Source organism: Nicotiana attenuata, unplaced genomic scaffold, assembly GCF_001879085.1.
Source record: "Nicotiana attenuata strain UT unplaced genomic scaffold, NIATTr2, whole genome shotgun sequence".
Taxonomy (NCBI): domain Eukaryota; kingdom Viridiplantae; phylum Streptophyta; class Magnoliopsida; order Solanales; family Solanaceae; genus Nicotiana; species Nicotiana attenuata.
Window position 1 is genome coordinate 365,526 of NW_017670878.1, and position 15,805 is coordinate 381,330.

Below are 15,805 nucleotides of genomic sequence, written 5' to 3' on the forward strand. Positions count from 1 at the left end.
GGAGAAAACATATTATTGATTAATATACTATGTTACAATGAGCCTTATTTATATGTATTCATAACACATAACCTACTCCTATTACATAAGGGACTAGGACTAATTACATATATTCACATAACTATTCTAACACCCGGCACATGTCCTCTTCCAGTTCATACAAAAATTGTTAGCTTATATTGTCAGTACTTCTTCACCATTTATCCTTCCACTCAACAGTAAGTATGAATGAACTAGAACCACTATGATCCATTCTTGTCTGAGCATGCCCACAATTGGCGAGTTTGTGAACATATAGGGAAAAAGCCTCAGTGACTGTACTTTGCTTTTGCATGGAAAACAACAATACAGCATGACAATAATCCTTGTCTAAAATCCAAGATCAAAACTAGGTAAATCGTCCATTTTGTATGTACTGATATCATGCATAGAATTCATCTCAGTTGAGTGGCAAGGGAACTGTGGAAGGAAGTCATTTGAAGCATCTGCGATGACACCAGAAAATCCCTCTTGCCATTGAGTATCCATCTGCTTATTATCTGCAGCAGGCTAAAGAAAACAGCAGATACTGTCAGAAAACAAGTATTGGTGGCAGTCATACAGTAATTTTCATCATGAAATACAAGTTTTGGCGGCAAAGTCGTACAGTAATGTTACAATCGGCATTAGGGAATGGATTTTGAGTAAACAATGGATGACAAATTGACATTCCAATCTTCTACTGTTACAGCTGATTTGCATGCATATAATTTTCATAATAACTTCCATAAAGAATTTCTAACTTCAATGTTGCTCTCCCTGCTTGGTTTCCAGAAACCCTTTACTTCCCCCTAGTATTCATCCCCTATTCCCTCTTGGCTTCTTTTTTTCTTTTTTCTCCTTCCATCCCTCCACTCGTGGGATTACACTGGGTATGTTGTCGTCGTTGCTGCACCTTTGTTACATGGGAGAAGGAAACAACGTTTTCCTCTTCATATTTGACTCAATACATTCACCATATGAGGGTGGGTGATATCATAATATAAGCTGAAAGCTCAAAAGAGAAATAGAGATTAATGTCTTACCTTGTTGGATGCATGAGTCCAGACATCAGTTAATGGAGGCACTGAGCCACTAGGATTATCTGCACAAGTAGAAGCAAATGACATAAATGTAGTTAATAGCAATATTGGTATGCTGGTATGTGTTCTAGAGGATGCTTGCCTTGCTGGGAGACAGATTCAGATGCATCCTCAATTTCAGAAATTTTATTAGACCTGTCGTGGCAGAGTATTTCAACTGCTTGAATCTTAGAGTCTGACTCAGGAATAACCAAATGCTTCAGCTTTGCAGTTGGAGACCTCTCTGTGACAGTGCATTCTACATCACGCAAGCATATATCCATCTCTCCTAATCTGGAAAGAATTAATTCAAACCAAATATAATTTGCCAAATACTAGTTAAAACAGTCAAAGAATACTCACATATATAAGCAACGTTTAGGTATGTTTTACCCAATAAGCCAACAGATAAAGCTGACAAATGGAAGTGTGCTTAGCAGTTATGTAATCATTTTTTATTCATGGCATGAAGTCAATACATACACTGTAGACAAGCTTAATGACTGAGTATGAGATACTCTTTGGCCGGTGCAATCCGATGGCTGGGAAATGTCATCCAAATGGGATGCATCAGTAACTTTTATTTCTGAAATGTTCCTGCCACTGTTATGCGTCATGGTTTGTTCTTCCCTATGCAGTGCTGAACTACCTTTAACATTCAAGTCTTGCAAGAGATGTTCCTCTGTTTGACTCTTAATGTCACTGCAAACAAGACTTGATGACTGCAATACTTGGCTTTCCTCTGCAAATGTGATGTCCCTTACTGTGCCAGCACCTTTCGAAGTGATAGGTTTTTTAAGAATGGACAAGATTTCATGGGCTGTCATGAGGGAAATAGCATCAGAAATTAACAGATATATTTAGCAATTGACTAGATTAGCGAAAAGAAAACTCTATGAACCTTACATTGCCAAAAAGAAGAAGAAAACTAAAGTTTCGTGTAATTCCAAGTTTAACTAACTTGATGTACAGCATTTGCAGTCCTTGATATTTATCTTCACAAATTATGGACTTGGAAATCAATGGCTGAATTACAAATCAAGCTAAGTGGCCTCATACACTAACATTAAGCCAAAGGCAGCCCCATTCCCAAGAAAATCGATGAAAGTCATATAGTTTCAACCAGTGGCGAAGCCAGGAATTTCCCCAACGGTGTCCAAACTTGAAAGAAGTGAAAAAATTCACTAACAAAGGGTGTTCAATATATGTTATATACCTCTAAAACCTAATATTTTACCTATATACACAATGTAATTTTTTGACAAAGTGTGGTTAATTGACCACTCTTAGGACAATGTGGCTTCGCCCCTGGTTTCAACAATACAAACATACAACACTGGAAGGAAAAACCATTTGCCTGGCTTTTGTTGAAGCTAAAACAGAGTATTATCTTTAACATGTTCATTTGCATAAGAAGAAAGATAGCATGTCATATCTGATTATACTTATCTATCCTTAGTTTAAGGAGGGAAATCAGCTTTGTTGTTACATTTTGACAACATCCTATCAAATTTGTTCCGTGAAATAACCTTATGACTTGCATAGTGAAAAGCAATACATTGCAGTTTGCCGATGCGACTTAAAGGAAGTAAAAGAGAGAAGCTTCCTCCTTCCATCCAATAAAAAAGCTAATATAACGGATTCAAACCCCTGCACTTGTATTTCTAAGTGTCCAGAAATTCAATCCCTACAATTTTTCTTCGAAGTATCCAAATTTCACATCTCTCCACTTTTACATCCTTAACCAACGAGAGAAACAATTGGTAATCCTTATTTTCTTTCCCCGTCCCACCATTCCTTTTTTACCCCAATCAAACATCACATATGATTTAGACAGTAATGTTTTTAACTTCACTGCCACTTTTTACCCCCACATTCCTTTTTGCTCATCTTGTTCGTGTTTCTTTGTTTGCTCCGTCTCTCTCCTACTTTTGTCCTAAACCCATATGTGGTTTAACATTTCATTCTGTTTTCTTCACTTATCGAATGATAGGACGATTAGAAAGGGGCATATGTACGGTTTTTGACTGAACGACTAAGGCTAACGGAACAGAAGCAGACGTAACTGAAAGAAATTAGAGAACTTATTTTAGAAATCGTAATGAATTTTCTTGTAACCTGCATGTCCACATTTTCGAATAGAAAAAACACTTCTAAAGTTATGCGAACAATTAGCCAGTTCCCCACGTGTACTGTTAGATTTTCAGAAACTAATCTATGCCTTATCTTAGGTAAGGAGGCTCAGCAGCTTTAAAACAAAATCTATTTCCACAAACTCGAGTACAGGTTCTTGTTGAGTTGGTGAAGGAACAAAACCAAGAGCCTTCAGAAGTTCTGCATAGGTTTAGCCTTTGAAAGCCTCTTTTGTTCCAGCCTAAGTACAGTGACACATACAACTCAATATGGCTGAAATATTAAAATTTATTGTCTTAATTAAGAGTTAAGAGTTCCACTGATTACGAACAACGAATGGAAGTCACAATTGAATGATCTCGACAAGATCGTCTGGAGAAAAGTAAAATTCTGCTGCTTAAATAAGGAAAAGGCGGACAGCTTACCTGCACGAACAGAGTTTGTTCTGGAAATCCTACAACTCATTGTTTTGTCAACAGAACAGCTTGCGGTCTTTGAGTCCATATGTTCCACCGAAAAAGCTCCATTTTGAGGTTCACCTGCTAAGCAATACCAATTGGGAGCAGGAAAAGTGAAACGTAATGAAGGTTCTGGATGTAGGAAGTAAGATCATGAGTGCTAATACTTCTTTGTGATGCTGTAGTCGTGTGTGATGCTACGTTACGACAGGCTATAAAAACTAGAGGGGCGAAATATATCTGGATTTATATACTTGTTAAAAGCAAGAAATTTTGATGGAACAAACAAAACAAAAGTGCACATAAAGATGAACTAAGGAAAGGAAAGGCAAGACTGTCTTGTTTCTAGAGATCAAACGTTATGCTATACACTAAATTGCCAACAGGCTTACTATTAGGAAGTGGCTTGTCAGAGGAGATTCTCCTACTTAATTTGATATTGTTGAGTCCAGATATTTTAAAATCAGATTGTGCATGCTCTCGGGAAGAAGCACCAGTTTGAGGTTTTCCTGCACATAATGAAAGTCCATAAGAGCATTTAGAACTTCTCAAACTAAGCTTATGTCAAGACAGCGAAAGCATGTGATAGCTAAATGATCAATCTTACCTTACTGATTGAAGAAAGCAGGAATATTAGCCATGTGGTGTAGAAATTACCTTCTGGACTTGTCCTCATGTCACCAACTTCAACCAAATAATTTGACAGATTCAATGTAGTTCCAGTTGTGACATGTTCTGATAACTTGAGGAACTTTCGGCATAGTATGTTCCCTTCTTCTGTAAGTAGAGTAACCTGACTTGTTTATGGAGTGAGTTTATGTTAGAACTAAATCATAAGTTTGAGATCTGTAATATCACCAACTAAAAAATTTGGAATAATCCAAATTAGGAAAATCAAAACAAAGCCAGTCAGTTAATGTTGAAAGTCTGAATCAATTATTGATGCAAACATCTAAATACCTGAATGATTAGCTTCCGAAAATCTTTGCAATCATAGAAATACTAGGCAGATAAACTGCTAAGATAAGCACAATCATGTCTATCAACCAAATCCTTGGCAAACTCGACAACGATGAACTGAACTACAGTAGCATGGAATGGATGGACATAGAACTAACCTGAGATTGGTAGGAACCACAGGATGAAAGTCTAAGGATTCCATTATTGTACATTTTTGCCTTCTGAGTTATCTGAGTTGTATACATGGCATCCCATTCTGTAATCGAAGTACAATAATAGTAGTTTATGAACAAGTCCGAGAGGATGCCCAATAACTAGCCGACAGAGGTTATGAGCTTAAAATAATATTGGTTATTCCTGATTTGAAGTTCTAAGCCACAAAGCTATATCAGCTTAGAAGAATGATTTGGTAATTCAGCCACAGAGCTATATAGATGTTATAGATGAATTTTAGGATCCCAAACTGCAAAAACCTAAGGGGTCATTTGATTCATGGACTAGTTATTCAATGAATAATAATGTAAGAATTGTTATGTCTTAAATAATAATGGATTGGTATATGATAAGTAATACTAGAGGGATATTTATGAGGGAATCACCTACATTAATGGCATTTTTGTCTTTAGATTCTCTTATCCAGAGATTGCAAACATGCATATTCTTATTTCATGTTCTAACCAACATAGAACAATACATAAATTCTCAAATAAATTGTGGCGGTTAATGCAAAATTTAGTTACAAAAACAACACGTTGCATCATGCAGAGTTTTATACGAAAAATCAAACATATCGTTCGTTATGCAAAAATTATACTAGTAATGCAAAGTTTTGTGTTGCAAACTAAACATTGTATAATTATGTGGAATTTTACGGGCCAACCCAACAAGCTCATCAGTTATAAGTCCAAGATTAAAGGACGTGACAAACTGGATAGTCATAAAAAAAAATTTAAAAATATCATATATGGTAAGGTGGACTTCCTACAAGAGCATCAAGTACCATAATACTATCGTTACCACACTAGAGTTTTATTTAGGCAAAGTCAGGCGTACCAGCAAGCAACTTATTGAGGACAGCAACTTCCCCGTGTACCGGTCCTCTTTTTCCAAGTTCCTTGATATGCTTTTCTCGAGGGCTAATATCCTTTAGAGGCTTTTCGTCTCCCTCACATTCTCCAATATCCACCAAGTAACCATCAAATGTTACCGATTCACCAGAATTGATGCTCTCATTCTTTTTCAGAAACCTGCTAACTAGGAGTCTCCTGGTCGCATCATACAGCATGATCTGGAAACAATCAGCAAAACTTTTTATCAAGCAAGAAGCCAACAATATATGGACATAATATTTAGCATAACTATGCACTTTATTTGAATACTTAAAAAAAGATAAGGACTGTTCTTTCACAAAAGTTGTACGGCTACCGTTCATATAAGCTAAGCATAGAAACCAATGTCTTCAATCTTAAGAACATGATGCATCCTAGCTGCTGAAAGCTACTTACTTAGGCGTTGGGCCGGAGAGTTATGTGTTAACATGTGTTGGGTCAAAAGAATATGAAAACAGAAAAGAGATGCTTTACTGCTGATTTACTATTCTTCATATTTTAGCTCAAAGGTAGCTGCCTCCCTATTACAATGGGCTCTAAAATCTATTATTCTTCTCTTTCTCATTGCCCCTTCTCTTGCTCCACCCCTAATTCCCTAGCAATACCTTCTTGGCTCTCGGTATGTGCCCTCTTTGGAAGTTCAAAAGTTGACAGATAATAAATTCTTGGTAAAGATTACAAACAAAGTTTCCCTTCCAATGCATGCCTGATGAGAAGTATGAACATAAGGTCATATTCACCATCCGAGTTTAAACTATCCAGAGCCACAGAGACTAAATCTGATGTTGCTATCAATAGCTGTAAGCTAAATAAGTTCTCAAATTCAGCATGCAGCCCTGGCTCTTGTGCTAGCAAGACTTACAAAGGAATTACATTGGCTTAAACCGGTTAATCTTTTATATTTCTCTCATAAGCAGGCAACAGCAAGCTTTTTGATTTTGGCCTGGGGAGGGAGCAGATTAGGTAGGTGATGCAGTTCAAACACAGTAAAATTAGACAAAAAGAAAGGATCAACATCATAGTTAGAGAAGGTCCAAGCTCACAATTGTTAATGACAAGCTGAGGCTGAACAGTGGAAGAAGATGACTATTTATAAGTTAAACAAGAAATAATTGCAGAAACCAACCTGCTTGCCATGTGAGCCAGACATCACCAGTCGCAAAATCCCATCATGGAACTTCTTTGCCTTTTGAGTTATTTGTGTGGTGTACAGTACCTGCCATTCTGAATTTAGAAATAAAGTAGAAATCATTCTCAGAAAATACATAGAGATGTCAAGAAATGCAATCTGTGAAAACTGATCTTTCAAATCCACTAACGGAAACATGATAGCCAGCTTACTTGTCTTATCATCTCAATTTAATCGGTTTTCATTTGACTAGAGCGCATTGTAGGAAAAAAGGTACTCTTACATTTCTAGTAGTAGTCTGTGTTAGAGATCTGTTCAAATTGTAGTTCAGATATGAGAAAGCATGGATTTTGTTAAAAATATGTAACACCACGACAAAGCAATTTAAGGTTGAATTACTTTACTGCAATTCTTATAAATCCATCTAGAGGCAGTGAGGGGTTTGACAAACGCCCCCCTGTATATTCTCAAAACCCAAAAAATAAATACATGAAGGAGATGAACCTAGAATCCGACCTCTTCATAACCTAATGAAAAGATGAACAACCTCATCTTTTTACTAGATGAGTCTCTAAGAAGATCAGTTATGTTTGGGTGCATGAAGGAATATCCACTATGCAACGGTTGAAAATGAAATGGGAGGGCCGTAGCCCTTCTCAAAGAGTGAACATAAGATTTTAAAGATAACAAAAGACCATGCTGATGTGACTTTCTTGTTTTGCTTTACTTTTGTGAGATGGTAATTGCAACTTATCAAGCTTCAGATGTCCTCTTACTTCCACAGGTAGCAAGTGAACCAAGAAAAAGTAATGGGAAAATGCTGAAGACAATGCACAATTAGAAAGAGGTTCTACAATTCAGTTTAGGAAGTTGGATACAAAAAGAGAAATTAGGCCTACTAAATTTGGACTAGAGGGAGTAAAAATACAAACAAAATTAAACTAGAAACATGAAAATAATTTACAATAAATGCACAAAAATAAAAGTTAGCAAAGTTGCTGCAAAAGTACGTTCCTACCTTCTGTGATTGACTTTGTCATGTCAAGGGAACCCGGTGAAGAACTATATTTGCGAACTTCACTCTTCTTGAACTCTGCAAGTTGAAAGTTGTAATTGCTATACTTCACCCCCAGAACAGTAACAGACAAAAGCCATGAGAAAGATTAATAAAGGTTAGCTTGAGATTCATAATAACTCCATTTTAAGATGGTGGACAACTTGTTACAAAGGCCTAACGAGTGAACCATGATTGTCAAATTCCAGACATACAAAAAAAAACTTCGGAAACACAATCTAGATTCACATAACCTGGCTTATCCAAAACTGACGACATGAAATTTCAAATTTGTGCAGGAAATTCAGAAGCAATTGCTAGAAAATATGGAGGAAAAAGGTTCCCCGAACTTGTCAGTGTAGAAGAATCCGCATAGCTTTCCTACCATTTACATGTGTTTTTTAACTTGAAGGTCACTTGAAATAATTAGATTCACATGAAAAGCTTCAGATCTTCAGAGTTGAGAGTAGTTAGTTCTACTTGATTATTCAAAATCTTTTAGGTTAAGGATGACACGACCCTAAACCACCTGACAAAGCAATATACAGCATTTTACAAAGTACTCCTGAACAGCTTCTATCCCACAAAGAATTTCTGAAAATTCAATTTAATAACAAAGGGTACGCCCATTAACAAAAGCAAAGGAGTGTTAGAGAAATAGAACATGAGACCAAGATATGAGCTTAGAACAATGATTGACAATTCCTGTTTTGTAAGTCACAAAGATATAAGTATGTTACAAATGAAATTAGGATTGTTACCACATTGCAAAACCTTTAGGGTTGTTTGATTCATGGACCAGTAATCCAGTGAATAACAATATAAGAGTTGTTATGCAGTGAAAGATACTGTAGTTATTGTCATATGATAGTAATATTATAGGGATTGTTGTGCAGAATTGCCTATTTTAATGGCATTTTTGTCATTAGATGCTCTTATCCAGCTATTGCTATGAACATATTCTTATTTCACATTTTATCCCACATAAATAATGCAAACATTCCCGCATAAGTTAATGCCAATATTAGCAATGCAGAGTTTAAACATGTTGCATAAGTTTTGTACTGAAAACCAAGCATTTCACTGGTGAAGCAAAGATTACACCAAAGTTTAACGCTGCAAACCAAACATTGCATTATTTTGTGAAATTTTAAGGCCCAACCAAACAAGACCTTCTTCATTTGTAAGTCCAATATAATAGGTCGTGACAAACTAGATAGTCATAAACAAAAAAGAATCATATATTGTAAGGAAGACTTCCTATACAAGCATCAAATGCTATAATACGATCTTTACCTAACTGAATTTTATTTAGACAACCAGCTGGAAAATTGTTATGGACACCGACATCCCCGTGTACTGGCTCTCTTTTTCCAAGTTCTGTGATATGCTTTCCTTGAGGTCTAATGTCCTTTGGAGGCCTTTGATCTTCCTCAGATTCTCCTATCTCCACTAAGTGACCATCAAATGTTACCGATTGGCCAGACATGATACTTTCATCCTTTTTCAGAAACCTATTATCTAGGAGTCTCCTGGTTGCATCATACAGCATGATCTGGAAACAATCAGCAAAACTTTTTATTCAAACGAGAAATCAGCAATATAAGGACATAATATTGAGCATAACCATGCTTTAGAAAAAGAAAAAAAAAGACATGTTCTTCACAAAAGTTTTACAGCTACCGTTCAGATAAGCTAGTATGGAAATCAATGTTTTCAATCTTAAGAATTAGATGCATCCAAGCTGCTGAAAGCAACTTACTTAGCCTGGCTTCAGGTCTGAGAGTTGTGAGATTAACGTGTGAGACTTTGGGACAACAGAACATGAAAACATAAAGGAGATGCTCTACTGCTTGTTTATTATCCTTCATATTTTAGCTCAAACTTGTCTTCTTTGTAACCTCCTCATAACAGCCGGCTCTAACATATATTATTCTTCTCTTTCTCATTCCCCCTTCCTTTTGTTCCACATCTAGTTCCCTGGCAATACCTTCTTGGCTCTTGGCATGCCTCCTTATTGGAAGTTCAAAAGTGAACAGATAGGAGTAATAAATTTTCGTTAAAGATCAAAAATGTTATTCTTCTAATTCATGCCTTGACCAGAAGTATGAAGTGTGAGGTCATATTCACCTTCAAAGTTGAAACTCTCCAGAGATACGGAGGCAATTTCCAGTGTTGCTATCAATACGTGTAAGCTAGTAAGTTCTCAAATATTCAGAATACAGCATTGATTCTTGCATTAGCATGACTGTATAAAGGAATTACATTGGCTCAACAGGTTAATTTTTTATATTGCACTCATACGCAAGCAACAGCAAGCTTTTTGATTTGGCCTGGGGAGGGGGAGAGTAAGGTTGGTGATATAATTCTAACACAGATTTTAGATTAGACAAAAAAAAAATGGAGCAAAATCATACTTTGAGAAGGTCCAAGCACACAGATGTTAATGACAAGATGATGCTGAACAGTGAAAGTGTTTCCCATGCAAATTAGACAAGAAATAATGCAGAAAGCAACCTGCTTGCCATGTGAGCCAGACATCACAAGTCGCAAATACCCATCATGGAACGTCTTCGCCTTTTGAGTTATTTGTGTGGTGTACAATACCTGCCATTCTGAATTAACAATCAAAATAGAAATTCATTCTCACAAAATACAGAAAATGGAGAGGAAATGCAATCTAGGAGAACTGATTTTTCAAATACAGTAGTGGAAACATGATAGCCAGCAGCACTTGCATTATCATCTCTATTTAGCTGGTTTATTTAACTAAGAGAAGAAGATGATAGAATCTTTTAATAGTAATTTGTGGATAGAGATTGGTCCAGATTATAGTTCAGATATGAGAAAGGACTTGTGTTAAGAATATGTTACACCTCAATAAAACACCTCAAGGTTGGATGACTCTACTGCAATTTTTAAAATAAAATCACCTAGAGGTGGGAGGGGGGAGAGAGAGAGGAGTCTCACCAACATCTCTCTGTATCTCAAAATCCAAAAGGTGAACACATGAAGGAGAGGAACATAGAATCCGACCTCTTCATAACCCAATGAAAAGATGAACAAGCTCATCTCTTTACAAAAGAATGTGTCTCTATGAAGACTGGTTGTGTGCAGGTACATAAAGATTCATTGATGTTTGGCTAGAATTGCATATTTTTAGTGCATTACTTATCTTCCATTTTGGTGATTTAATGCTAAACTATACTAATTTGTGCTTAATTGAGTTTATTTTATGTGTAGGTACATTGGAGATGAAATTGGAGCAAAGTAAATATTGAATGTGTAATTCATGCTCTAAAACAATATTATAAAAGAGACAAATCAAAAAAGAAGACAAAAAAAGAACCAAAAACAAAAGAAGACAAAATGAAATAATGCAAAGGATTTTTGAAAAAGAAGAAAAGACGTGAATTTGAAGAGTTAGGCAGCAGAATTGAATTGAATTGAGGAAGCAGTCAGGCTACGCGAGATTCACTGCTTGCGATAGAGCAGGCGGCGCGAGACTCATAGCGCGCGGTTGAGCGTGCGACGCCAGGAGTAACGCGAGATGGGGGTGTGCGTTTTGCCTCGCGACGCGAGGCTGTAGCGAGCATATTCCGGGTTTTTTAAGCCTATTTTGTGTCCTATTTGGTTTTGGACTTGGTTATTACGTCTAGGTCTTTACCCTACACATATAAATAGTCATTAAACACCATTTTTAAGGGAGAGACCCAATTTTAGACGGAGGGGGAGCACGGAGCCGTCGTGGAGGCCGGAGTTCATCAGATTCCATCTTTCTTCCATCAAATTTAGTAATTTTTATGTTTCTTTGTATGATTTGTTGTTTTGCTACCATGTCTATGTGGAACTAAACTTCACGTTCTAGGGTCATGGTTCTTTCATGACTATTGTTATTCGGATATTGGCTTTGCCTTCTTGATTTATCATATTGGTTTATTTATTCAATCTTGTGCTTAATTATTTAATTGTTTGATCACCAATTGAATACTATCTACGAATCTAGAATTGAACTCGAAAGTGGGAATTCTACATTGCATATAGGTTTGAGTAAAGCAAGTTCTTGAACCTGGGCATCGGGGAACGGATTCGCGGTTAGGATAGACATATACCTAATTGCCTTGCTTGGTTGATTTACAGGAATTATAAATGCGTTCTTGTTGATTCTAACTCCATAGACATATAGGCGTTAGGTTAGCTTGAATAGGCGAGTAAGAACTTGACAGATTCTTATGAGCAATATTAACCCTGTCAACCAATAAACCAGATAAATTAATTAGTCAATTCAATTGAAGAATACAATATGATTGTTAGATAGCCCATAACCCTAGATCGTTTTCATCGCATTGATAACATAAAAATCTACTATCCATTTGTTCAGAGTTTACTATTTGTTTTTCTTTATTTTGATTAGTTTAGAATCAAAATACTTCTAGGTTTAATTCTTGTTTAGATAGTTAGGATAGTCTAATTTAGTTAATAGTTAATCACAAGTCCTCGTGGGTTCGACATCTGACTTTTAATCACTTTATTACTTGACCGCGTATACTTGCGTGTGCATTTGGCCGCAAAAAACATCCATCAATGCAATGGTTTGAAAATGAAATGGGTGGGATGCAGCCCTTCTGAAAGAGTGAACATAAGATTATGAAGAGTGACCATAAGATGATAAAGTGAACAAAAGAACCACTCTAAAGTGATTTTCTTGTTTTGCCATTATAGCTCCAAATGTCCTCTTACTTCCACGGGCAGTGGGTGTACCAAGAGAAAGTACTAGAGAAATGCTTTGAAAGCGTTTATGCAGTTCAGTTCAGGAAATTGGATGAACCAAAAGATAAATTAGATCTACTAAATTTAGACTAGATGCAGTAAAAATATAGAAGCTTCTAAACTTGAAACAAGACAATTATTTACAATAAAATGCATAAAAGTAATAAATATAGTTGCTGCAAAAAGAACTTATCTACCTTCTGTGCTTGACTTTGTTGTATCGAGAGAACCTGGAGAAGAACCATATTTGCTAGCTTCACTTTTCTTAAATTCTGCAAGTTGAAATTAGTTATTGATATATTTCACCCTCGTAACAGTAACAGACAAAAGAGATAATTAGGTTACTAAAGGTTCGCTTGAACTTTCAGACTCATATTAGACCCATAAGGACCATAATCTCACAATCAGAGACTCAACCAACGGACATCATATCTTTGTACAGTCCCTCATGAATTCATGCGGTGAATTCCATAATGTCAGAACCTCTAACAAAAGCAAGAAAAAACAACCCATTACTGTACTTCACGGAAAAAGCAGGACAGGAATCTTCTGACAAACCTCTAATAATCTTTTGTGATGGGCTTAGATTACTTGTTGTTGCTTTCCTTTTCCCCAGATTAGATTTCCTATTATCTGAAAACAAAAGAAGAAAAATAATAATCATGTGCAAACTACAAAAAGGAAGAACAACATCAAATTACAAACAACTGCCAAGAACAAAAGAAAGAAAATTGAGTGATACCAACAGCAGCTGAGCTTTTCCCAGAATGCAGTAGCCCAGATTCCACTGGAACTTTCTTATTCATCAGTTTAATATTTAATTTGGGTATAGGTTTGTAATCGCCGTGAGGATCACCAAGATCAACAAGGTAAGAATCAAATGGCAGTGTTTCGCCTGTTTTGACATCTTCATCGTTCTTCAAAATCTTGATGCCTAACAGCTTCTCACAATCATCATAGAGCATGGCCTGTAAAGAACCAGAATATTTTGATGTTATACATAATTTCTTGAGGATGTATTTACAGCAGAACATGAAAGCCCTTTCTATTCAACAGTCAAAACTAGCCCGCAAACCCCCTTCCAAACATTTCTGTTTGTGTATCAGTGGACTCCTTGATAGCCGCACTAACAGAACTCACACAGCTTATACAGGACATGCTCTATAACGATTATGCACCCACTGCTTATTGGATCTGCCTTGCTAGAGAGGCTGGCATTATCTTACTGAGGTTTTATTTACAAGCAGCTCATAAAAGTTGTACATATCCTCATGCTGCTAATGTCTATGAAGATTGACCCATAAATCTCTAGATAAAACTGCACAAGTTAACAAGAGTTTGCTTGACTGCAAGCCTTCTACCTTAAGATTAGAAATCAATTTGAATTAAACGTGCATAAAACAGTATATGGAATTGAAATTGCACATAATTTAAGCTCGTCAATGAAATCTCTCTCTCTCATTTCTCTCTCTCACACACACACACATAAACATGCATATATACATACATACAGACTTATATATATGTATGTATCTGTACCGAGCCCATATGTATATACACAGGATCACACACATACACACACACTATGCATGTATGTATATATGTATGTGCACCAAGCCCCCACACACATACACACATACAAGGTCGGATGTAACCTTCCGACACCCGGGTTCATCTGAACCCTGTACAATTGATGTTGAACATAAATTTATATGTAAAACTTCACTAAAATGCAACAAATACTATATCTAAAGTCTAAATCTATAATTTTGAAAATATAATGGGTTCAATGCTAAAAACGTTAAAGGTTGAACCTATCAATCTTAAATCGTGGATCAGCCTATGCGCACACACACACACATACATATAATATGTGTATGTATGAATATATACTAAGCCCAGACTCATAGTCAGAAAGGAGCAGTAAGCACAGTGCTAATCGCATTCACTAACTTCAAATCCTAAATCAGCCTCCTGATCTCAAGTCAAATTGAATCATCTATTAACACCTAAACTAATTTACGTTTTTTTTCTTCAAATCACTTGAAACATGATATTTCGAGCTGCATAAACTAGCAAATGGAGAAAATGGAATACCTATATATGAAAATCTACCTTGTGGTTTGAGGATTGAAGCTCTAAGAAGCCATCGTGATAAACTTTTCGCTTCTGCTTGAGATGCTTCGTGTACGTCACGCTCCATTTCTTCACATCTCCCATTGTTGCCGAACAGATAGCAAATCGGCGATCTTTTTCTCGGAATACCACGGATGGTTCTAGAAGCTTCGGGAGAACCAGTGACTTTTTGGTGCGAAATTTAGGCGGGAAATTATCGTTCTTTTGGTAAATTGTACTCCGATTGTGTTTCTTTTAAGCAAATTCGGAAAGGAAGAAAATAAATACGGGCTAAAAAAGATGTAGATTTCAATTCGAAGCTTTTTCTAATTTCTTTTATTGTTTTTATGGAAGGGTATTTGCGCCTCTAAAGTCGCCTTTCTTAATTACAAACTTTATTTTATCTTTTAATATTATATTTTTAATCTTTTTGAAACAAAATGTAACTTATTATTGTTACATCTTAATCTCTTTACTTTCTTATAAATACACATAAAGGAAAATAAAATTTACACTAAGGACCTTTTTTCCTTTTTGTTATTTATGAGGATAAACAAGGAAACAATCTTTATGCAATAGATTTGATGACTGAATATAGAACCCAAAAACTCATCTTTGTTATGAACTTCATATTATCCACTGCATTAAGACATCAAAAATAACTGCCTAAGATCGAAAGATTCAGTTCATATATTATTTTATCATATATATTTAATTCCTATAGAATATGCGCAAATGAAAAGAATTCACTCTATATTGAAGTTCAAATTTATTATAATTGATTATTATCATTGTATTCTTACTTGACTATACCCCTCGAAGGCTTATGGGACACTTTGTTACAAGGGTATTTTTATTTTATTTTTGGTTTTCCACTAGGTATTCGGTATCCGCATTGAAGTCCGATCATATCCGGATTAACGCCAGGTAGGGCTCCATTCGGAGATAACACTCCCTAACAAGAATTTTTTCATACC

General features: G+C 36.0%; 1 protein-coding gene across 4 annotated transcripts; it reads right to left on the minus strand.

The window, feature by feature from the left end:
- LOC109244151 lies at positions 1–15,127 on the minus strand. Of its 4 annotated transcripts, none has more exons than XM_019411191.1 (17): positions 14,829–15,127; positions 13,456–13,681; positions 13,272–13,346; positions 12,911–12,985; positions 10,461–10,558; positions 9,240–9,498; positions 7,908–7,982; positions 6,887–6,984; positions 5,705–5,939; positions 4,810–4,907; positions 4,349–4,484; positions 4,084–4,200; positions 3,659–3,775; positions 1,584–1,920; positions 1,204–1,394; positions 1,065–1,123; positions 1–549 (listed from the first exon to the last, which is right to left on the minus strand). In XM_019411191.1, exons 1-17 carry the CDS (start codon positions 14,931–14,933, stop codon positions 370–372), a joined length of 2,481 nt encoding a protein of 826 aa, XP_019266736.1. In that variant the 5' UTR covers positions 14,934–15,127; the 3' UTR covers positions 1–369. The 4 variants fall into 4 exon arrangements, with proteins under 4 accessions (XP_019266736.1, XP_019266737.1, XP_019266738.1 ...); XM_019411192.1 differs by having other exon boundaries at positions 3,659–3,772; positions 14,829–15,126; XM_019411193.1 differs by having other exon boundaries at positions 14,811–14,886.
- Between the last annotated feature and the right edge of the window lie 678 nt (positions 15,128–15,805).

Coding starts and splice junctions, on each gene's coding strand:
- LOC109244151 (XM_019411191.1), bottom strand. CDS start 14,933: ATGGGAGATGTGAAGAAATGGAGCGTGACGTACACGAAGCATCTCAAG. Junction 4,485..4,809: donor GTGGTTCCTACCAATCTCAG/GTTAGTTCTATG, acceptor TAAACAAGTCAG/GTTACTCTACTTACAGAAGA. Junction 550..1,064: donor GGACTCATGCATCCAACAAG/GTAAGACATTAA, acceptor TGTTTTCTTTAG/CCTGCTGCAGATAATAAGCA.